General features: G+C 41.1%; 1 protein-coding gene across 1 annotated transcript in view; it reads left to right on the forward strand.

Annotated features, from left to right (window-relative positions):
- Positions 1-24,820, forward strand: part of MCMBP (minichromosome maintenance complex binding protein) — a 108,349-nt gene extending 83,529 nt beyond the window's left edge. Inside the window, exons 13-16 of the mRNA XM_053692657.1 lie at positions 14,455-14,588; positions 15,293-15,457; positions 15,860-15,948; positions 24,047-24,820. Of these exons, the coding sequence (XP_053548632.1) occupies positions 14,455-14,588; positions 15,293-15,457; positions 15,860-15,948; positions 24,047-24,173 (515 nt within the window). The 3' untranslated portion in view covers positions 24,174-24,820. The remainder of the gene's footprint in view (positions 1-14,454; positions 14,589-15,292; positions 15,458-15,859; positions 15,949-24,046) is intronic.
- Positions 24,821-25,151: the final 331 nt, after the last annotated feature.

The raw sequence follows: 25,151 nt of genomic DNA on the forward strand, positions 1-25,151 counted from the left end.
TCCTGGTGGCCAGGTTCTTATTTCCCAAAAGTAATGAATACAGCTGTGGACCCTTTCCATCAGAAGAAAAGGAAATTATCAGGTAAGCATAATTTATGTTTTTATTTCACAGAAAGATTTATAATCTTCCTGATGTTCACTGTTTCGTATAGGCTTTGACTCGTATCAAACCTGTTATTAAATCTATCTCTCCTCCTTGGAGTCTAAATTTGGTATTAAAGACTTTGCAGGCACCTCATTTTGAGCCTATGCATTCTTTGGACATTAAACTACTTTCTTGGAAAGGGTTTTCTCTTGGCTATCTCTTCTGCAAGAAGAGTTTCTGAATTGTTTGCTCTCTCTTGCGAGTCTCCTTATCTGATTTCTTTCTAATGACACAGTGAGTCCACGGATTATCAATTACTGTTGGGAATATCACTCCTTGCCAGCAGGTGGAGGCAAAGAGCACCACAGCAGAGCTGTTAAGTATCACTTCCCTTCCTACAACCCCCAATCATTCTCTTTGCCTCTAGTGTAAGGAGGAGATGAAGTAATTAGGTGTCCTGATTAAGATTCTTCTATCAAGAATTTTTTTATTTTGAAGTCAGGGCAGGATTGCTCTGATCTTCCATCACAATTTGGGTATAGCTGTACTCCACGTTAGTCTCTTCAGCAGGGCTGTGGTAGCTTTAAAACAGTTAGGAACTTGTAAAGTGGGCTTTGCTGCGTTTTCCTAACAGGTTGCTGCCCTGGTATAGAAAGCCTGAGTAAGTTTACTCTGTCTTTCTCTTTACATAGGTCTCTGTGAGAAACGGTATCCTCTCATACTTTGGGGGTCGTCTGACTGCCGGACGGCTAGAATGCAGATAAGTGCCTTTTATCTTCTAAATATGGGAGATTGTGCACTTTATATATCTGCAACTCTGATTGGGACATTTTAAACCCTAGCCTGGGGTATTATTGGGCAGCGTGCAGGCACTCGTGAATTTTAAGAGACAGACTGTTTCTCCTTCAGGGATCAAGGGGTTAGGACATTAGTAATTTCCTAGTGAGGGGGTGGTGGTAGCGCGCAATTATTATTAAGCGCTGCTTACTCCTCAGTCCGATGTCTCTCCTTCATGTATAGTCCGCTCTTAGTTAGAGCGATGGGGCGGTGTAGTCCGTCCGTTGAGGAGTCAGCTTAGGTACTCCGTTTTTTCTCTCTCTCTGAATCTTGTTGTCAACCTTTTGGTGCGACGTCTTGTCTGATTCCATTTTGGTGGACTTCATGAGGAAATAAATGTCAGAAAGGCTTTTAGGCCAATAATTTATTTCTGTTGCTTTTTCGTTCCTTTGTAGCGCAGGAGTCTTCCCCTTTATCTTCCAAGCAGGAGCAGTCCAAGTCCTCTGTCATATCCAGTTAGTCTTGGATCGGGGGAAGTAATTAAAGAAAGCCGCAGCTGTCTCCACTTCAGCATGAAGGTTTGTCTTAGATCCAGGATTGGTTCCTGGGGGGAGCAGTCTATTTCAGTTTTTCTCTTGCCTGGATACGAGATTGCCTAGATCCCTTAGGGGCTATAGATGTAGTATCCCAGGGTTACTAATTGATTTTAACTCCTTTCCAGGAGTAGGTTCCTCCTCTCAAGTTTGTCTGTAGCCCAAATAGAGAGGCATTCTTGAAAGGTGTTCAGAATTCTCCTTTCTGGGAGGGATGGTTCCAGTTTAGGAACAAGGTTTAGTTCCTTTTCCATTCTGTTCCAAATTCTCTTTGTTCTAATTTAGACATGTAATGTCTAAATAAGTTTATCTGAATACCTTCCTCAAGATGGAGACTATGGCTCCATTCTTCCTTGGTACAGGAGGGTCAGTTTATAATGGCCTTAGACCTAAAGGATGTGTACCCTTAGTTTGCCATTCAAAGGGATCATCTCAGATTTCTGAGTTTTGCTTTCTTTTTAAAGACACGATGAGTCCACGGATTTCATCCTTGTGGGATTTCACCTCCTGGTCAGCAGGAGGAGGCAAAGAGCACCACAGCAGAGCTGCTATATATAGCTCCTCCCTTCCCTCCCACCCCAGTCATTCTCTTTGCCTATGTTAGTGATAGGAAGAGGTAAAGTGAGGTGTTAGGATAGATTCTTCAATCAAGAGTTTATTATTTTTTAAGCAGTGCCACAGTGTGCTGCTTTGTTCTAGGGTGTAGCCGTAGTCCATATCAGTCTCTTTAGTAGAGCTCTTGGTGGCTTTAGAGCAATAGGAACTGGTGGGACATAATTCTCACTACGCCACCTATATATTCATGCTGCCCTAATGCAGACAGCCTAAGCTCATTTAACTCAGGCTTGTCTTTTTCCACAGGGCTATGGGAGGGAGAGGACCTCTTACACCTGTTGGACTGTCTTGCTGTCGGACAGCATTTGAGGTAAGTGCTGACTTTTTACATTCTGGGGAAGCAGACTCAGATTAAAGTGGGCACTTAGACTTCATTTTCATTTATTTGAATAAGACTCATTATGGTTTTTTTTATGTGGGGACTTGTATCCTGGTATGGAGGGTCCTGTTTGACAGTTACAAGTACAGGCACTAGGGCTGGGAGAAAGCTTACAGTACTTTTCAAACATTTTTTCTGTGCAGTCTGAAAAGGGGATATTTAGTTTTTGGTGGATTGCGGTTCCTATGTGTGTTTTACTCCGGTGTAAGGAGAAGTTACGCCCACGATGGGCGAGGCCTAATTTCTTCTACTAGATACGAGTCCACGGATTCATCCTTGTGGGATACTATACTCCTGCTAACAGGAAGTGGCAAAGAGCACCACAGCAGAGCTGTCTATATAGCTCCTCCCTTGACTCCACCCCCAGTCATTCTCTTTGCCTACTCTAAGTAATAGGAAGGGTAAAGTGAAAGAGGTGATAAAATGATAGTTTTTATTTTCTTCAAGCAAGACTTTTTTATTTTAAATGGTACCGGTGAGTGCTATTTTTTCCCAGGCAGCAGATGGATGAAGATTTCTGTCTGGAGACTGATGATCTTGGCAGTTGTCACTAAGATCCAGAGTAGTTCCCACAGAATGGCTGAGGAGTACTTAAGAAACTTCAGTGTGAGGAATGTTATTCATGCTACTAGCATTGAGGTATGTTCAGTCATTTTTTTCTGGAGAGACTGTGTTATTTCAGAACTGGCTGACAGTATTCCCATGAGGGAAGGGGTAAGCAGTAATCCTACATGTGAAATAGAAGGGTATTACTGGGACCTGTATGTTTTGGGTTGAAAAAATGGTTGACACTGATGACATAATGTTTGTTGGAGCAAAACGATTTTACGTTTGGAAGGCAATTAACGTTTCTTTGTGTAAAGCAAACGTTTTTACTTTTGATGGCACTGGAGGGTTCACATGGCTTTCTTTAAGACCTGGGTATATGGAAACCCACATGGCTAGGTTCTAGACCACTTTAGAGCGGTTTTTACAAGGCAGTGAGACATCAATGTAGATGGGCGGGGCCTAATTTGGCTCCTCAGATGCGCAGTTGAATTCCCCATGCAAGCAGCAAGCTCCAGCTCCGGTGGGCCTCAAAGAGCTAAATTAGTGGCAAAGAATGCAGGATTTGCCATTTTAGCGTGTAGAGCGTTATGGCTTAAGTCTTGGTCTGCTGATGTGTCATCTAAATCCAAGCTTTTAGCTATTCCTTTTAAGGGTAAGACCCTATTCGGGCCTGAACTAAAGGAGATAATTTCCGACATTACTGGAGGTAAAGGTCATGCCCTTCCTCAGGACAAGACGGTTAAAATGAAGACCAAACAGAATAATTTTTGTTCCTTTCGAAACTTTAAAGGTGGAACCTCTATTTCCTCCACCGCCACCAAGCAGGAGGGGAGTTTTGCACATTCCAAGTCAGTCTGGAGACCTAACCAGACCTGGAATAAAGGTAAACAGGCCAAGAAGCCCGCTGCTGCTACCAAGACAGCATGAAGGGGCAGCCCCCGATCCGGGACCGGATCTAGTAGGGGGCAGACTTTCTCTCTTCGCTCAGGCTTGGGCAAGAGATGTTCAGGATCCTTGGGCATTAGAAATCGTGACCCAGGGGTATCGACTAGAATTCAAGGATTCTCTCCCAAGAGGGAGATTTCATCTTTCATGTTTGTCTGTAGACCAGACAAAAAGAGAGGCGTTCTTACGCTGTGTAGAAGACCTATATACCATGGGTGTAATCTGCCCAGTTCCAAAATTAGAACAGAGGCATGGGTTTTACTCAAATCTGTTCGTGGTTCCCAAAAAAGAGGGAACCTTCAGACAGATTTTAGATCTTAAAAGTCTAAAGCCACAGCTCCCAGAATTTTCACAAAGGTGCTAGGGTCCCTTCTGGCGGTTCTAAGGCCGCGGGGCATAGCAGTGGCACCCTATCTGGACGATATTTTGATTCGGGTGTCAACTTACCATCTAGCCAAATCTCACACGGATATCGTGTTGGCTTTTCTAAGAACTCACGGGTGGAAGGTGAACATTACAAAAGAGTTAACTAGTTCCACTGACAGACAATCCATTCCTAGGAACTCTGATAGACTCGGTAGACATGAAAATTTTTCTGACGGAGGTCAGAAAGTCAAAGATCCTAACTACTTGCCGAGCACTTCATTCCATTCCTCGGCCATCAATGGCGCAGTGTATGGAGGTCATTGGGTTAATGATAGCGGCAATGGACATAGTTCCATTTGCTCGCTTGCTTCTCAGACCACTGCAGCTGTGCATGCTCAGACAGTGGAATGGGGATTATGCAGATTTATCTCCTTGGAAAAATCTGGATCTAGAGACCAGAGACTCTCTTCTTTGGTGGTTGTCACAGGATCATCTGTCCCAGGGAATGTGCTTCCGCAGGCCATCATGGGTCATAGTGACGACGGACGCCAGCCTCTTGGGCTGGGGTGCAGTCTGGAATTCTCTGAAGGCTCAGGGTGTTTGTACTCAGGAGGAGTCCCTACTACCAATTAATATTCTAGAACTGAGAGCAATATTCAACCCGCTTCAAGCGTGGCCTCAGCTGGACTCGGCCAAATTCATAAGATTACAGTCCGACAATATCACGAATGTAGCATATATCAATCATCAAGGGGGAACAAAGAGTTCTCTAGCGATGATAGAGGTTTCCAAGATAATTCGATGGGCAGAGACTCACTCTTGCTATCTATCAGCAATCTATATCCCAGGAGTGGAGAACTGGGAAGCGGATTTTCTAAGTCGTCTGACTTTTCATCTGCGGGAGTGGGAGCTCCATCCGGAGGTGTTTGCGGCATTGATTCATCAATGGGGCACACCGGAATTGGATCTGATGGCATCTCGTCAGAATGCCAAACTTCCTTGTTACGGGTCCAGATCAAGGGATCCTCAAGCAGTACTGATGCTCTAGCAGTACCTTGGTCGTTCAACCTGGCTTATGTGTTTCCTCCTTTTCCTCTCCTACCTCGTCTGATTGCAAGAATCAAACAGGAGAGGGCTTTGGTAATCTTGATAGCGCCTGCGTTGCCACGCAGGACTTGGTATGCAGATCTGGTGGAAATGTCATCTCTGCCACCGTGGAAACTGCCACTGAGACAGGACCTTCTCATTCAAGGTCCGTTCCAACATCCAAATCTAATTTCTCTGCAACTGACTGCCTGGAGATTGAACGCTTGATTTTATCTAAGCGGGGATTCTCTGGTCGGTCATTGATACCTTGATTTAGGCTTGAAAGCCTGTCACTAGGAAAATTTACCATAAGATATGGCGTAAATATCTTTATTGGTGCGAATCCAAGGGCTACTCATGGAGTAAGATCAGGATTCCTAGGATTTTGTCCTTTCTCCTAGAAGGATTGGAGAAGGGATTATCAGCTAGTTCCTTAAAGGGACAGATTTCTGCTTTGTCAATCTTACTACATAAGCGTCTGGCGAATGTCCCAAACGTTCAGTTGTTTTGTCAGGCTTTAGTTAGAATCAAGCCTGTGTTTAAACCTGTTGCTCCGCCATGGAGTTTAAATTTAGTTCAAAATGTTCTTCAAGGGGTTCCGTATGAACCCATGCATTCCATAGATATTAAGTTCTGTTTTTAGTTGCTATCTCTTCTGCCCTAAGAGTTTCTGAGCTTTCTGCTTTACAATGCGACTCGCCTTATCTTATATTCCATTCTGATAAGGTGGTTTTGCGCACTAACCTGGATTCCTTCCTAAGGTTGTTTCAAATAAGAATATTAATCAGGAAATTGTTGTTCCTTCTCTGTGTCCTAATCCTTCTTCTAAGAAGGAGCGTCTGTTACTTAACTTGGACGTGGTTCGTTCCTTGATGTTTTACTTACAAACAACTAAGGATTTCCGTCAAACATCTTTATTTGTTGTTTGTTCTGGAAAGCGTAGGGGTCAAAAAGCTACGGCTACCTCTTTCTTTTTGGCTGAAAAGCATCATCCGTTTGGCATACGAGACTGCTGGACAGCAGCCTCCTGAAAAAATTACAGCTCATTCTACTAGAGCGGTGGCTTCCACATGGGCTTTTAAAAACGATGCTTCTGTTGAACAGATTTGTAAGGCTGCGACTTGGTCTTCCCTTCATACTTTTTCCAAATTTGATACTTTTGCTTCTTCTGAGGCTATTTTTGGGAGAAAAGTTCTTCAAGCAGTGGTGCCTTCTGTTTAGGTATCTGTCTTGTCCCTCCCATTTATCCGTGTCCTGTAGCTTTGGTATTGTATCCCACAGGTAAGGATGAATCCGTGGACTCGTCGTATCTAGTAGAAGAAAAGGAAATGTATGCTTACCTGATAAATTTATTTCTTCTACAATACGACGAGTCCACGGCCCTCCCTGTCAATTTAAGACAGATTATATTTTTTGGTTTAAAACTTCAGTCACCTCTGCACCTTTTAGTTTCTCCTTTTTCTTCCTATACCTTCGGTCGAATGACTGGGGGGTGGAGTCAAGGGAGGAGCTATATAGACAGCTCTGCTGTGGTACTCTTTGCCACTTCCTGTTAGCAGGAGGATAATATCCCACAAGTAAGGATTAATCCGTGGACTCGTCGTATCAAAGAAGAAATCAATTTATCAAGTTAGCATAAATTTCCTTTTTCGCACGCTGCTCTGCAGGGAACGGAGTTTGTTACTGCACAGTTTACAGCTGACTGAGGATATTATTATTGTAGCTCTGCTGCTGCATATCTTCTGAAGTACTCTGTCAGGCTGTTGCAGAGTTTGTGAGCTCCTGTGTGTCCGGATCGTGCTTTCATCAGAAATAAAGAGCAGTTAAAGGGACACTCAGGTTAAATTAAATTTTCATGATTCAGATACAGCATGCAATTTTAAACAACTTTCCAATTTACTTCCATTAAAAAAAAGGTGCACAGTCTTTTATATTTACAATTTTTGAGACACCAGATCCTACTGAGCATGTGCAAGAATTCAGACTATACGTATATGCATTTTTGATTGGCTGATTGCTATCACATGGTACAAGGGGAGTGGAAATATATATAACTTTGAAATTTGTTATAAAAAAATCTACTACTCATTTGAAGTTCAGACTAAGTGCTATTGTATTGTCTTGTTATCTTGCATTTGTTGATTATGCAACTCTAATGTGTTGACTGGTCCTTTAAGAGTTCCGGTCAGAGAGCGAGTCTAGTGGCAGGTAGGCACCTCAGCAGAATTGCTGAGGTGTATATGTGTCTTTTGTTTTTAGTTTTTTTTATCTGTTGGGAACGTTTTTTTCTGCTTCACAGTAAAATAGTTGCGTTTTTAAAGTTTAAAGAGACAGTAACGTTTTCTCTTGACTTTTTTCTATCATCAAATGTTTTGTTAATTATTTGATTTATTTGGCCATATGTAATTTTTCTTCTTAAGAAGTCTATCGTTTTTTATTTTTCTTAAAGGGACAGTAACATTTAAAAAAAAAAAAAAGTCTTGTGTTTGAGTATGGACATAGAAGCAGTGCAAAATGTTTCTTCTTTCAAGATTATTTGCAAACCAGATTACATTGTGTAACAGACCTCTCCTCCCTGGGAGTTATTCTTCCCGTTCCTGTACATGAACACGGGCAGGGTTTTTAATCGAATCTGTTCAAGAGTCTGAACAAGTTTCTCAGAGTTCCATCTTTCAAGATGGAAACTATTCGTACCATTCTTCCATTGATCCAGGAGGGTCAATTTATGATGGATTTAAAGGATGCTTATCTTCATGTTCCTATCCACAGAGATTACGCAGATTTGTCTCCTCGAATAACTCTGGAACAGGAGACGAGGGACTCTTTCCATTGGATGTTGTCTCGGGAACATGCTTTCGCAGACCATCCTGGGTGATTGTGACAACAGATGCCAGCCTTCTAGGGTGGGGAGCTGTCTGGGGTTCCCTGAAGGCTCAGGGAGTGTGGACTCAGGCAGAGTCTGTTCTTCCTATAAACATCCTGGAACTGAGAGCGATCTTCAATGCTCTTCTGGTCTGGCCTCAGTTGGCTTCGGCCCAGTTCATCAGGTTCCAGACGGACAACATAACGACAGTGGCTTACATCAATCATCAGGGAGGAACAAGGAGTTTCTTAGCGATGACAGAGGTAGCCAAGATAATTTGTGGGCGGAGGCCCATTCTTGCCTTCTGTCAGCGATTCACATCCCAGGGGTGGACATCTGGGAGGCGGACTTTGAGTAGACAGACTTTTCATCCTGGAGAGTGGGAACTTCATCCGGAAGTATTCTCCAACCTGATTCTCAAATAGGGTCGGCTGGAATTGGATCTCATGGCATCTCGCCAGAATGCCAAGCTCACGAGATACGGATCGAGGTCCAGGGATCCCCAGGCAGAACTGATAGATGCTCTGGCGGTTCCTTGGTCTTTCAATCTTGCATACCTATTTCCTCCATTCGCGCTTCTTCCTAGAGTCATTGCTCGAATCAAACAGGAGAGGGCATAAGTGATCCTCATTGCGTCTGCATGGCCTCGCAGGATTTGGTATGCAGACCTGGTGGAAATGTCATCACTGCCACCTTGGAAACTTCCGTTGAGGAAAGACCTTCTCATTCAAGGGCCTTTCCTTCACCCAAATCTAGTTTCTCTGAAGCTGACTGCTTGGAGATTGAACACTTAATCCTATCCAAGCGGGGGTTTTCTGATTCGGTCATAGAGACCATGATCCACGCTCGTAAGCCTGTGACTAGAAAGATTTACCATAAGATATGGCGTAAATATCTTTTTTTGGTGTGAATCCAAGGGCTACTCATGGAGTAGAGTTAGGATTCCTAGAATTTTGTCTTTTCTCCAAGAAGGATTGGAGAAGGGTTTATCGGCATTTTAAAGGGTCAGATATCTGCCTTATCTATTTTGTTACACAAACGTCTGGCGGATGTTCCAGACGTTCAGTCCTTTTGTCAGGCTTTGGTTACAATCAGGCCTGTGTTTAAGAACTAAATTCAGACTCCATGGAGGAGCAATTGGTTTAAAGTTCTTCAAGGGGCTCCGTTTGAGCCTATGCATTCATTCGATATTAAGTTGTTATCTTGGAAAGTTTTATTTTTTTGCCATTTCTTCAGCTCGAAGCGTGTCTGAGCTTTCGGCATTGCAATACAATTCACCTTATCTTATTTTTCATTCGGATAAGGTAGTTTTACGTACTAAACTAGGTTTTCTTCCTAAGGTTGTTTCTGACAGAAACATTTATCAGGAGATTGTTGTTTCTTCCTTGTGTCCTAATCCTTCTCTAAAGGAACATCTCTTGCACAATTTGGACGTGGTCCGTGCTTTGAAATTTTATTTACAAGCGACTAAGGATTTTAGTCAGTCATCTTTGTCATTTTCTCTGGAAAACGTAAGGGTCAGAAAACTATGGCTACCTCTTTTTTTTTTGGCTGAATAGTATCATCCGTTTTGCATATGAGACTGCTGGACAGCGGCCTCCTGAAAGAATTACGGCTCATTCCACTAGGGCTGTTGCTTCCTCATGGGCATTCAAAAATGAAGCTTCTGTAGAACAGATTTGCAAGGCTGCAACTTGGTCCTCTCTTCATACTTTTTCTAAATTTTCTAAATTTGATACTTTTGCCTCGGCTGAGGCTGTTTTTGGGAGCGAGGTTCTTCAAGCAGTGGTGCCTTCCGTTTAGGTTTACTGCCTTGTCCCTCCCTTATCATCCGTGTACTCTAGCTTTGGTATTGTATCGCACAAGTAAGGATGAAATCAGTGGACTCATCGTGTCTTTAAAAAGAAAAGAAAATTTATGCTTACCTGATAAATTTGTTTCTTTTTAGACACGATGAGTCCACGGCCCGCCCTGTTCTCTGAGACAGGTTATTTTTGTAAACTTCAGACATCTCTTCACCTTGGCTTTTCCTTTCTCTTCCTAACTTCGGTCGAATGACTGGAGTCGGAGGGAAGGGAGGAGCTATATATAGCAGTTCTGCTGTGGTGCTCTTTGCCACCTCCTGCTGACCAGGAGGTGAAATCCCACAAGTAAGGATGAAATCCGTGGACTCATCGTGTCTAAAAAGAAACAAATTTATCAGGTAAGCATAAATTTTCTTTTTCCAACGAGCTGTTTCTGTTTGTGGGCCAACAATGGCCTTGTAACAGCTCTGAGTAATCGCCAGGTTTTTCTCGGCTGCAATTAGGTTCCTGGTTTGCAGGGGCGTCCCTCCTGGACACCTTTCTTCGACAAGATCTCATTGGATGTTTTGTGGTCTGTCTGTCTTTCCACAAATGGAAGTGGAGCCGGGAAAAAAAACACCTTGTCCCAGCTACATGGGTATTCTGCTTAGGAATTATTGTTGATCCTTTCAATGAAAGTTCTTCTGCCGGAGGTCAGTAAAGCCTTGCCTCCCTCTTTTGTCCACTGTTTGGCCTCAGTGACTTGGTGTCCTATTCCGTTTGAGAGCTCAGCATTTCTGCATGATAATTCAGTGGAATGGGGATTATTCAGATATCTGAGTATCTAGATCTGTCGACAATATTCTCTTTCCTGTGGTGTTTTAGCGGGATCTTTGGCCTCAGGACTCACGCTTTGGAGGCCTTCCTGGGCATTTTGACTGCAGACATGAGCTTGCTGGGTTGGGGAGGTACCAGGGACTTGTTAAGTCTCGCTGGGGTTTTAGCTCAAATGGTAGAGCGCTAGCTTATCAGGCAAGAGGTAGTGGGATCATTTCCCGCATTTTAACGCAGGGACTTTGGTCCTAGGAGAAGCCTGCTCACCCCTTTATCAGTTGGAGTAGATAGTGATTTACAATGGTCTGATGGTTTGACTTCAGTTTTCTTTTGCCATTTTAGCAGGTTCTAGTCAGACAACATAGTCTCTGTCTTACATCAACTTCCAGAAAGGAACTCTTGTTCCTTAGTCATGTAGGAGGCGTTTCATATTTTTTTTATGTGGGTGCTCACCGTTATTGTCCATTTGCCATCCACAGTTCTGGAATGGACAATTGGGAAAAGGATGTGTTTTCAAGGTTATCTACCAAATAGGGGTTCCCAGAATTGGTTTTGATTGGGTCTTGTCGGAACAATAAGTTTGCTTTGAGGTCAAAGAGATCCTCAAGATTTTCTAATAGGTGCTCTGTCAGTTCCTTGGAACTTCAGGTGACATATACTCCTCCTGTTTTGTTCTCCTTCCGCGACCTATTGTTCAGATCTTGTAGGAGAGAGCATTCGTTTTCTCCTAACTCCTGCGTGGCCTCGCAGGATCTGGTAGACACTTCTAGTAGAGATGTCATCCCTACCTCCCTGGAAGCTTCCGCTGTGGAAGGGTCTTCTGTTTCAGGGTTTTTTTCCTTCATCCAAGTATAGTTTCTTTGAAACTATCTCCTGGGAGATTGTACGTGGGGTTTTCGAAACGGTTATTGAGACCACAATTCAGACTCGTAAGCCTATCACTAGGAAGATTTACTATAGGATATGGCAGGTTCCCAAGTATCTTATCCTTTTCCAGGTGGGCTTTGAAAGGGTTATCTGTTAATACCCTTAAGGGTCAGGTTCGGCTCTTCCGTTCTGCTGCTCAAGCGTCTGGCGGATGTGCCGGATGTACAATCCTCTTATCAGGTCCTGGTACGAATCAGAACTGTATTTAAGTTAGTTGCTCCCGTGGAGCCTTATCCTTGTTCTTCTTTTTCTTTAGGCTCTGTTTGAGCCTATGCTTTCCATAGATATTAAGTTATTATCTTTGAGAGTTTTGTTCTTCTGCTCAGAGGGTTTCAGAACTCTCAGTTCACAGTGTGGTTTTCCTTGTCTCGTATTTCTGGCAGATAAGGCAGTTTCGTACCAAAGTTGGTTGTCTTCCTAAAGTGGTTTCGGGCTGGGATTTTGATCAGGAATTGTTGTTCCTTCTCTCTGTCCTAATCCTCCTTATAATGAACGTTTGTTGCACAACTTAGATGTTGTTCGGGCCCTTACATTTTTATCTACAGGCTACAAAGGACTTTAGTCAGTCTTCTGTATTATTGTTTTTTGTTTTTTTTCTGGTTAGCAAAGGCCAGTAAGTTTCCGCCACTTCGTTCTCTCTGGTTGAGAGGTGTTATTAGTAGGGTTTTTGACCCTGCTGGGCAGCTGTCTCCTGAGAGATATGGGCCTTCAAGAAAGAGGCCTCTGTAGAACAGATTTGTAGACGGCGACATGGCCTCTTTGTAATTTTTTTTTTTTTTTTTTTTTAAATATATAAATTGGATGCTTTTGCCTCGGGCGAGTTTCTTTTGAGAGAAAGGTTCTTCAAGTTATGGTGCCTTCTGTTTAGGTTACCTGTCTTGTCCCTCCTGTATCATCTTTGTCCTCTAGCTTGGGTATTGATTCCCAACAGTAATTTATGATAATCCTTGGACTCACTGTGTCATTCGAAAGAAAACAAATTTTATGCTTACCTGATTTATTTATTTCTTGACACGGTGAGTCCACGGCCCTTCCCTATATTTCAGACAGGTTTTTTGGTATAAATTGCAGGCACCTCTGTACTTTGTCTTTCCTTTCTCTCCTTTTCCTTTGGTTAAATGACTGGGGGTTGTGGGAAGGGAAGTGATACTTAACAGCTCTGCTGTGGTGCTCTTTGCCGCCTCCTGCTGGCCAAGAGTGATATTCCCAACAGTAATTGATGATGATCCGTGGACTCACCGCCTCAAGAAATAAATTCATCAGGTAAGCATAAATTTTGATTTTCCATCAAGATAAAGCTGTTTTGTGGACTTCGTTTAAAATTTTTGCCTAAAGTTGTGAATTCTAACAACATCAATAGGGAAATGTATTGTTCCTTCCTTGTGTCCTAATTCTAAGAATACTCTTGAAAGGTCTTTACATAAAATATTATTTTAAAGCTGCTAAAGATTTCAGAAAGACTTCTAGTCTATTTTATAGTTCCAGAAAAGGTCAGAAAGCCTCTGCCATTTCTTTGGCATTTTAGTTGAAACTTCTTATTCACAAAGCTTATTTAGAGACGGGGCAGTCTCCGCCTCAGAGAATTACAACTGATTCTACAAGATCAGTTGCCACATCTTGGGCTTTCAAGAATGAAGCTTCAGTTGATCAAATCTGAAAAGCAGCCACTTGGTCTTATTTGCATACATTTACTAAATTTTACAATTTTTTATGTTTTTGCTTCTTCGGAAGAAGCTTTTGGTAGAAAGGTTCTTCAGGCAGCTGTCTCGGTTTGATTCTAGTACCTATGATTTTAAGGGTTTTTATTTTATCCCTCCAGTATTATATCCCATACGTCACTAGCTCATGGACTCTTGCCACCTATATGAAAGAATCTAATTTATGTAAGAACTTACCTGATACATTAATTTCTTTCATGGTGACGAGTCCATGAGACCCACCCAATTTTTGGGGGTTATGATTTTTTTATATAAAGCACTTTATTTATCCTGTTCCTCCTTTTTATGCTTTTACACCTCACTAACTTGGCTATACGCTAAACTGAGGTATGAGGGAGGTGTATTTATAGGCATTTGAGGTTTGGGAAACTTTGCCCCCTTCTGGACTCTTGCCACCATGAAAAAAATTAATTTATCAGGTAAGTTCTTACATAAATTTTGTTTTTGCTTTTGTTTTCTTGGTGTTCTTAGTTGAAAGCTAAACCTAAGAGGTTCATATGATTATTTCTTAGACCTTGAAGTCCGCCTCTGCATTTGACAGTTTTTCACCACTAGAGGGCATTAGTTCACGTGTTTTATATAGATAACATTGAGCTCATGCAAGTGAGTTTACCAAGGAATGAGCACTGATTGGCTAAAATGCAAGTCTGTCAAATGAACTGAAATAAGGGGGCAGTCTGCAGAGGCTTAGGTACAGGTAATCAGAGGTAAAAAGTATATAAATATAACTGTGTTGGTTATGCAAAACTGGGGAATGGGTAATAAAGGGATTATCTTTTTAAACAATAATAATTCTGGTGTTGGCTGTTCCTTTAATGTTTCTCATAAATAACTATATTGTGTTTAGCACAAACTCCTTAACCAGATTCATTATTAATTGATCTGCACAAAACTTTATTCACTTTTTGTATGTTTTCCTGTTCTGTCCTGCAGGAGTTCACAACGTAACGGCTTTGGGAAATTTGATAACATGGCAGAAAGTAGATTATGACTTCAGTTACCATCGGATGGAATTTCCCTGCAATATTAATGTCCTTGTCACCTCTGAGGGACGATCACTTCTCCCTGTAAGTAAAGAGCTGTTTGTGAGTGGCCTTGATCTTTGTGTGCTGATGCACAGGGTCAGAAGAGTATTGAGTCCTGTAAATACAGGAGCAGGTCTCTGCAATGTTGTGTCGGCACAACAAGATCTCACTCTTATGTCGTCACAAAAGGATGGTTCCCCACTTATAATAAAGTAAATAAATAAAAATTCCTTAGAAAATACATTAGTTTTAAAATTTATTACCTGTTATTTATTTTGTGAGAAAAATAATTTTGTCGTCCCATTGGTTGATTATGTCCCCGATTACCAATCAACCAGTGAACAATTTGTCCGAAGGGATTAGCTGAACACGCACTTAGTTTCAATATTGAGATATATATATATATATATATATATATATCTTTTATTTTAAAATAATGAAAACTTCCTGCTATTTCATTAATACTTGATAACGCTTTACAATCTAGTAATACTGTTGTATACACATTACATATAACCATAATTCAATTAATTGCATTTGAAGTAGCACAGGGGATATAAACTGCAATGCCTTATAGTGTGTTTTCAGCGTATGTCAGTTAAGTGTACCTAGTCTGCCGTGATCGCAGATATGTCTACATGATCATATAGCTGCAGGATTTCTAATGACTGAGCTGTCACATTCACTTCTGTTTTGTACTAAGAGCCTGACTTCTAGACCTTTTTTTATATCCTATCTTCCTGCAGTCTGATTGCCAAGTGCACTTGAAACCAGAGATTACACCTCCTAACCCGGAGCAGTACATGAGCGCCCTTCTTACAGCATCCCTGCCATCCATGCTTAACAAGTTCCGTGTCTATCTGACCCTTCTGCGACAGCTAGATTACAGCATATCTGATGAGGTTACCAAGGTATTATCTGAGCTTGTTGTATTGATATCCGTATGTGCATGTTTCTTTCTTTGTTTCCAAACCTCTAGTTACTGTGTAGATTCTGACTATACTTATCAATTGAAGAAAGTGTAATTATATGGGCTGGACATTGTTGACTAGAACAGTAAGCATGACCATGTACAGATATTCAAACCGTATGATATGTAACATTTTAAATAGTGTATGTGCTTTCTAGTGTTGGATCTCTATATTCTCAGAGTAATGAAGGTTCTATTGAATGTTGTATTTAGTATCATTATGGTGACTCTCATTTGCTCTCTCTTTCAATCTCCATCATTCTGTTTCTCTAATGTATTCTCTTTTTCCCTCTCATTTAGCCTCATAATCTTGTATGTTCTCTTGTGCATTTGCTCTTTGTAGGCTGTTGAAGATGACTTTGTGGACATGCGAAAAAATGATCCCCAAAGCATCAGTGCTGATGATCTGCACAGGTTACTTGTCGTTGCCAGGTTTGTGATTGTTGTTTCCTGCTTGTATGATTTGTGATTTTCACCAGCTACGATACCAGCCAGAATTACATGCAAATAATAATCCTTTAGTCCACCAAGACTACTCATAAAACAGAAGTTAATTTTTTTGGTCCTAGTATTTATATAAGGGGGGATTATTTTTGCATCTAAAAGTGCATATCCTTAAAGGGATAGGAAAGTCAAAATTAAACTTGTCTGATTCATATAGAGCATGTCATTTTAAGACACTTTTTTTAAATTCACTTCTATTTTCAAATGTGCTTTGTTCTCTTAGCATCCCTTGTTGAAAAAACAAAATTTATGCTTACCTGATAAATTTCTTTCTTTCTTGATATGGTGAGTCCACGGATCATCATCAATTACTGTTGGGAATATCACTCCTGACCAGCAGGAGGAGGCAAAAAGCACCACAGCAGAGCTGTTAAAGGATTACTTTCTGTTATAATTTTTAAGCTAAACAACTAACATGAAGAACTTTAAGAACAAGGTTAAGACTCCAGGAAGGAGTAACAGGTTTAAACACAGGCCTGATTTTGACCAAGGCCTGACAAAAGGATTGCACGTCTGGCACATCCAGACAAGGTAGAAATCTGACCCTTTAGAGTGCTGAAAAACCCTTCTCCAAACCCTCCTGGAGAAAAAGACTAAATCCTAGGAATCCTGACTCCACTCCAAGAGAAGCCCTTGGATTCACACCAATAAAGATATTTTCGCCATATCTTATAGATAATCTTCCCTGTAACAGGCTAGCAAGCCTGAATCATGGTCTCAATGACCGACTCAGAAAGGCCACACTTAGACAGAACTAAGTGTTCAATTTCCAAGCAGTCAACTTCAGAGAAACTAAATTTGGATGACAGAAGGGACCCTGAAGAAGGTCCTTCCACAGAGGCAGTCTCCAATGTGAAGAGACATCTCCACTAGGTCTGCATACCAGATCCTGAGAGGCCACGTATGAACTATATAGAATTACCAACGCTCTCTCCTGGTAGAGCAATGACTCGTGGAAGGAGAGCAAACTGAGAAAAAACGGTATGCCAGCCTGAAATCCAAAGGAACCGCCAGAGCATCTATCAGAGCAGCCTGTGGATCTCTTAACTTCGATCTGTAGCTTGGCAATTTACCGAGCTGACAACAGATCCAACTCCACCCCCCACCCCCATTTGAGAGTCAAGGTGGAGAAACGCCTCCGGAAGGGGATCCCACTCCCCAGGATGAAAAATCTGTCTGCTCAGGAAATCGGCTTCCCAGTTGTCCACTCCTGGAATGTGGATGGCAGACAACAATTGTGAGCTTACGCCCACTCAACAATTCAAGTCACCTCCTACATGGCTAAGGAACTCAGTGCTTCCTTGGTGGTTGATGTAAACCATTGAGGTGATATTGTTCAACTGGAACCAAGCTAAGGACAACTGAGGCCAAGCTATCAGAGCATTGTAAATCGCTCTCAACTCCAAGATGTTAAAGAGCAGAGACTCCACAAGATCCAGACTGTTTCCCAGCCCTAGCTGGTTGATGACCGTGTTCACATCCCCTAGGAATGTCTCTAGAAGCACGCGCCCTGAGACAGAAACTCCTGAGAAACCACTACGGGAGAAAATCCCTTGTCGACTGATCTAGATCGATCCTCTGAGACCGAGCCGAATGTTCTCCCTTTTACAGAAAACAGCAAAGGGAATGAGTCCATGATAACTATCAGACCAATTCCCTCCATACTTTGAGTCACTGACAAGTGAAGGAAAATCAACTGCAGCTAGATTCAAATTCCCAGTGCAAGATGGATAAGCTATCTACCGAACCACTAGATCTTGCCGTTGGCCGGACAGAAGACTGCAGAAAGAGGAAAAGGAATACATCCTAGATTATCTGACCTCTGTTAGAAATCTCCTCTCAAAAATTCACCCTTGTAGATGGAACAAGGGAACTGTACTCCAGATTAATTTCCCATCCATGGAAAAAAAGGATTGGACAAGATCTCTTAAGAGAGGTTGCTCGAAGGAAGGATGACACCTCTGAACCATGTGACAACTCTCAGAAATCTGAGAAGATCCCAAATCAAGGGAACAACAAAACCTTTCTAGGATGAAGCACATCCTTAGGTCTATGTTTGTTATGAACAGGCCCTCTTGAACCATGGAAGGTCAGAACCTGAGAAAATTGAGGTAATACCTAAATCCAATTCCCAGACTGGGATTGGAACTAACACTTCCAGAGAGAAAGGTCTTGAACCCAGTTCAAGGAATGCCTCTCATCATACCTGGATTGCAGATTCTCTATAAGGAGAAATCTCCCTTGGGAGGAAATCCAGACCAAGACCAAACAAGGTCTTATCCTTGAAAGGAAAACCAAAGCGAGGATTTGGAGAAAACCCAAAATACTGAACCTACAAATGCAGAATTATAAAGCCTAGGCTGTACCACTAGGCCACAGTTAGGCTTCTCAGCTGATCAAGATTTCAACCACAATGCCTGGCGGGCTAGTACAGCAATTCCAATAAGACACGGCATTGTTCTAAATGAACAATCAAGCCTCCAGATTTTTCTCCATGTTTCCATAAAGGAGCAGCTACCCTCCATATGAATCGAAGATCTCTAAGCCATAGTAGAAATGTTCCCTTCTACTTAGACACCATGCATATTATTGGAGTCAGCGACAGGAAAATCGTTTAAGGACAGAAGACCGGAATAAAGACTTCTATTCCTGTGAAAATATTAAAAACACGACTAGAACACTTCCTCATAGGAGGAACATCATAGAAATGAGATATAAAAATTCCAAGGGTTGACGACAGGGTTATCGATGTCGTCCAAGTAGGGAAAACCTCCTATAACAGTACATGAGGTGTGCAAGCATACATCTGAAGTAGACCGCATCAGATGAAGGAATTATATACTGTCCGAATCTGAGATTTCAGCCTCAGAGGCTACCAGCGAATCCTCCTCAGCAGACTTTGGAGAAAGAGCAACCTGTGTAGCAGAGAATGGAGCAGAAACCTTACTATCTGAATCAATAAATGTGCTCTTGCATTTCCTCTGTAGAAAAGAAAAAATGATAAAGCTACAGATACCGTAGGGGATACCTAATCTGCACAATCGGCAAGCAAATGCAAACCTCCAGGAGAGTGAGAGGAACCGCATGGTACTGCATGTGACGCCATAAAGGCTTGGGACGAGTAAGGAGAAAGCTGTGGCATTGCCTGAACAGCATCATCCTGGGAGATAAGGAGATCAGAGGGCAACAACCTATACATTCAATAGTTAGTAGATTTTGACCCTACCAGAATAGGGATTCACAATCAACTTTCAGTTACTAAAACTGCTTACTTAGCTCCTCTGCTATGCAAGCAATTCTGAATTGCCAAGACAATTAATCCTGAGGGACATGAGTCATGAGGCTCCTATGAAAGAATTACTTTATTGTGAAACATTATAAACATGAGGGACAATACTATTAGGTCCTCAAGAGCCTAAGAACAGACCCCTGTCCCAAGAACAAATTTTCCAATTTGAGAATCTTAATAAAAACACGTACCTATTCTTATTGTGTACATAAAAAAATATTCTAACCAATCAGATTCAAGTTCAATCCGATTGGCTGATTGGTTCAGCCAATCGGATTGAACTTGAATCTGATTGGCTGATTCAGTCAGCCAATCAGATTTTTCTACCTTAATTCCGATTGGCTGATAGAATCCATCTTGGATGACGTCACTTAAAGGTACATATATTATAGTTGCGGCGGGGACCGGGAGCGGCGGTTTAGGGGTTAACATATTTATTATAGTGGCGGTGGGCTCCGGGAGCGGCGGTTTAGGGGGTAATACATTTATTTAGTTGCGGCGGTGTAGGGGGGGCAGATTAGGGGTGTTTAGACTCGGGGTACATGATAGGGTGTTAGGTGTAGACATTTCCCATAGGAATCAATGGGATGTCTGGCAGCAGCGAACCTGAACTTTCGCTATGGTCAGACTCCCATTGATTCCTATGGGATCCGCTGCCTCCAGGGCGGCGGATTGAAAATCAGGTACGCTGGGCCGGAAAAGTGCTGAGTGTACCTGCTAGTTTTCATTTTAAGTATAGTTTGCTCGTTTACTCTAGGGCGATTCTGGAAGCGATCGTAAGCTATGTATTTACGTGATGTGCGCAGCTCACTCGACTGCTGCTGATAGATTCTACTTGCCTTATTCTACTGCAGATGGTGACGTTTCCTGTGGCGCTGCGGTTACTCGCGCATGCGCATTAGTTCAGAAAAAACGCCATCTTACAACTGCAGTTGTCAGCACGGATTGGTAATCCGTAACGGCTGACATACAAGTAGGTTGGGAAACAATTAATATTTCAAAGTAAATTATTGGCCAAAGGGTACATATTTAATAAATAAAGTACATTAGAAAATAGGAGTTTTAAAACTATACTACGATTTTATTTGCATATCATTTCTGACTACAGTGTCCCTTTAAGGCTACTCCGCTGAGAAGGAATATGCATAATGAAAACACAGCTCCGTTCTCAATTGAAAACGAGGCGGAGTTGCAGGAAAAAGCGAGAGTCTAAAATGGTCCGCTTCTAAGAAGGAGGCGGAGCCATAAAAACTGTATGGGATGAAGCGCTTTATTCCGCCGAAACTAGGTATCTGTTCTTGAAACCAGAGCAAGGAAAAACCTGTATACTCTTAGATACTGAGGGGAGTAGAGAGGACAGAGTGCGGACAAACAGATTGTCACCCTGAAGGCAGCACTATCAGCGTATATGCACCACTTCCTACTAGTAAATATTCCGTTGCTGAACTTCAAACAGTAATGGAATATAAGGAATTAAGGAAGTTTACGAAATCGTATATAGAAATAAAGAACTCATTTTCACCACTCCGGTTTCAAAAGAAAATGGAGGAGATGACACTGCTTACTCTCCCAATATGAATGGCGCTGAAACAAAAAGAGCGTGTCTTTCTATAATCCTGCTGAGGACATGGTGGCTCAGAATATACCCGTAAAATAACACTGAGCCCGAAAAACCTTTCCTGAAGGAGTTAACCCCTTAGTCTCCCAACTCACATGCTAAAGTAGTACCTGCTTACTGCCAAAATATTCTTAACTAAGTCATTTGTGTCCAATATAACTGCAGTTACCAGAGTCCTTAACCCTTTCAGTGCCAGTCTCCTAGCCCCAGAAGACAAAAAGGCACTTACCTGCATTCCAGTTGCCCGGCAGGCAGACAACCTCAGTGTATGAGAGGATGCCACTCCTCACAGAGACCTGTGGAACAAGGAAAGACCGAGTAAACCTACTCAGCCTTTCTATACCAGGGCAGCAACATGTTAGGAACTTGTAAAGTGTGCTTTGCTGCGTTTTCCTAACTGCTTAAAGGGACACTAAACCTTGCAATAAACTTGATCTCAAATGAACAAAACATATGTATTAATCATATTGACAATATGCTTCAATTATAAAATATTTATTGTTTTCTGTATATTCATATAAAAAAATTAATAGTTTTCCAAACCCACACTTACTAGTTTAGATGTCCGTAAACCAATAGTCCCTGATAACCTGCGTTATCAATATGGCCGTAATCCGCCTTACTGCGCATGCGCTTTATTCTTCCGCGTCATCAAAAACATCACAATCCTTTTGAGCTGCAGACCGCCGAGTTATGCCAGTAGATACCATGTAATGGCATTTGTAATCAAATAGGCAATATGCGCATGCGATAAAACGGTGGAATGATTTGCGCATGCGCCCGATGACGAATCCTTGGGATAATTATATGCACGCTAGAGCATAGCGATTGGACTAACTGTATTCTAATTTCTACACTGAGAAAGGGGGTTTGGCTTGGGTGACGAAATTTCAAGGATTTTGTATCTCCTTTTCTAAGTCAAGAAATACTCGTTTAATATTCAAATCAGGTAAGTTTTAATCCCTAAGTTATTTGTAATCGATTTTAGGTTGTTCAGTGTAGTAAAAAAAAGTATTGGAATCCTTTAAATGCCACCACTGCCCTACTGAAGAGACTGACATGGAGTATAGCTAGACCCAATCTTGACTGGAAAGATCAGAGTAAACCTACTCTGACTTTCAAACTAATAAAATCTTGATTGAAGAAAAATAATCAGACACCAAAAACTTCACCTCTTCCTTGTAGCACAGGCAAAGAGAATGACTGGGGTTTGTGGGATGGGAAGTGATACTCAACAGCTCTGCTGTGGTGCTCTTTGCCTCCTCCTGCTGACCAGGAGTGATATTCCCAATAGTAATTGATGATGATCCATGGACTCACCATGTCATTAGAAAGAAAGAATACACACATATCATGCAGTAGTGGGAGCTGCTGCTAATTGGTGCCTGCTCACATTTGTCTCTTGTGATTAGCTAATAGCTTCCAGTAGTGCAATGCTGTTCCTTGAGCAATGGATAAAAAGAAAAGGAAGCAAATTTGATAATAGATGTAAATTAAAAGTTGTTTAAAATTGTATGTTCTATCTGAATGATAAAATAATTTTGGGGTTTACTATCCCTTTAAGGGGCATATAAAATGTATGCACCATATGATTAATCAATTTAACCAACGTGGTGTTAGAGGTCAACATAATTATATTTAATGTGCGTTCACAAAATGTGTAGTGTTTTGCTGTCTTAGAGGACTCTAGGGATGCTTCACTTGAAAAGACTCAAGTAGTGTACTATAACATTGGATACCCCTTAATGTATTTCCAATGACTTGTGGTTCCAGCTGAAGAGTATAAAATATATGGGAAATTGTTGCTTTTTGTTTTTGTTAATATGAACTATCTAGTTTTGTTCTTTGAAACCAAAACCCATTAAAATGGGTTGAGCTTGCAGGGAGATACATTCTATTACATTATTCTCTCTCACACACACACACATACACACACACAGCCACCTTATCTTATCTCAGTTTGTATATTTTAGAGAGAGAACTATTTAAAATTAACGTTTTAGTACTTATCTCTACTACCCTCCACTGGATGTGTAATTTACTCCTGGTTATATCTCCATATTTTTTTTTTTTATTGTAAATACTTAGGTATTGAAATATCAAGTATATCTGGGGATACAGCAAGCAAAAGCAGCTATTTCAAATGTCAAAATAAAGCAAAACAAGCTATTTGTAATCAATTTAATACACTGCAGCAGGTATAACAGATCATTGGGAACACATTAAAGGAGATTAATTTTTACAGTACACTGTCCCTTTAATACATTGATGTATACAAGACATTCTGGCTTCTTAAATGATTAGAAATGGGTTTTCAGAGCCTAATTACAGCACAAATGGGTGAGAATTGTACTTTAATTTTGTTGCCAAACATTTTATGGGAAGTTCAATTTGAGTTTGAAGTGAATTAAATGCCTTTCAAGTTCCAAATACTTTTACCATTCAAATATGTGGCAGGGTTAGGCTTTTGAAGTCTGCAGTGTACACTTTTTAGGATTGTAAAAAAAAGTTTTCTATTAAATTGTAGGAAAGGGGGCAGATTAAATGAGTTATATGAGAAGAATACAATATACAAAATGTTTTATTTTATAATCACCTCTTCATGTCGCTTTTTAAAATCTACAACAAAAAATGTTAGTTCTAAATTTAAAAAAAACAATTATGCTTATGGGGTTGTATCCCTGTCCACCATCAGAACTGTGAGTGTCGACCTTATTAGCCAGTGAGAAGCAGATACTTAAGTATTATTTGCACATAAAACATGCACTTTCTACTTGTTTTAATATCGGTGTGCACAGAATGCCTAACCCCATTGCTGCTGCTCTTGTATGTAAAGTATACTATCCCTTTAAAGGGACCAAAAGCTCCCCCCATTTCCCCTATCAGACTTGTATCATAAAACATTACCAATCTTAATGTCTCTGTGTGGGAATATATTGGGCACTTGCTTTTGTCCCTTTTAATGTGCATACTTGTGTGAATTAGGTCTATCTGCTCTGTCTTTCTTGTGAGCTACCTTATTAAAAATTCACTGCAGTAGTATTTATACCTCCACTATTTAACTATAATCCTGCTTTAGAGAGAGTGAATTTAACAAAGCCTCCGGTCTTTTTTTCCAGATTACTGTCCTTAAGCGCTGGCCAGACCACACTGTCCCGAGAGAGGTGGCTGCGTGCGAAACAGCTCGAGATGCAAAGGAAAAACAGATTGCTAGAGCATAAATTTGTGAACGGAAATGAACTTTAATGACAAAAGTTTTCTATTGAATTAATGCGCACTTACATCTTGCCCGCTCTAAGGGGCTTTTTTTTTGGACAGCAGTTTTACGGATGTTTTCTTTGTAGAGGAAGTTTAAGTAATGTTTTAACTACTTTGCTACCAGTAAATACGGAGAATCCACATCTACATCATCGTTCTCCAAGAAAGCCTTGTTCTCATTTTTGTTTTTTTTGCTGCAGTACAATTTTTATTATTGCCCGCCCCCCACCCACTTTGTAACCCATGAAAAATAATGGTGATTGATATGTTTTGATATTAAAGATTTACTACTGACTATAGTAAAGGTTGGTGTTCCCACTTGCACTTTCGCCAGTCCTGTTCATCGGGCTTCAGTGCACACATGGGTTTATACAGACTAACACTTAAAGGGACATTAAACACTGAGCATTTCAGTTCCTGTTTGAAATGGAAGTGCAGAACACTTATACTCCACACAGCCATTTGGCTTCTCACTCTAGTGACCTATTTATAACTGTCCCTAATTGGCTACAGCAGAGAATGTAACCTAAGTTATAACATGGCAGCTCCTATTGTTTTATAGACACTAAAACTTAACACTTATTGTGTCAATATTTAAACAACTAGTGAAACATTAAAAATACATCTACATGTTATGCTCAGACTAATCTTTTCTATTAATCCATCATTCTATTTATTGTTCAATTTTACCTTTAACCCCTTAAGGTACGTCACTTGGTCTTTTAATGGGGATTGCATTTCTAATATCACTATTTCTGGTTACCTGAAGTGTGGAGGGAGGGTACAATAGTGCTATTGTTAGCGAGGAATAGGTTGCATAGGATAAGTCTAGTCAAAATTAAACTTTCATGATTCAGATAGAGAATGCAATTTTAAGCAACTTTTTAATTTACCCCCATCAATTTTCTTTGTGGTTACATTTAAACACCGTCAGCAAGCACCACCCAGGTGCTGAACCAAAAATGT

The sequence above is a fragment of the Bombina bombina genome, chromosome 9 (genome assembly GCF_027579735.1).
Source record: "Bombina bombina isolate aBomBom1 chromosome 9, aBomBom1.pri, whole genome shotgun sequence".
Classification (NCBI taxonomy): Eukaryota; Metazoa; Chordata; class Amphibia; order Anura; family Bombinatoridae; genus Bombina; species Bombina bombina.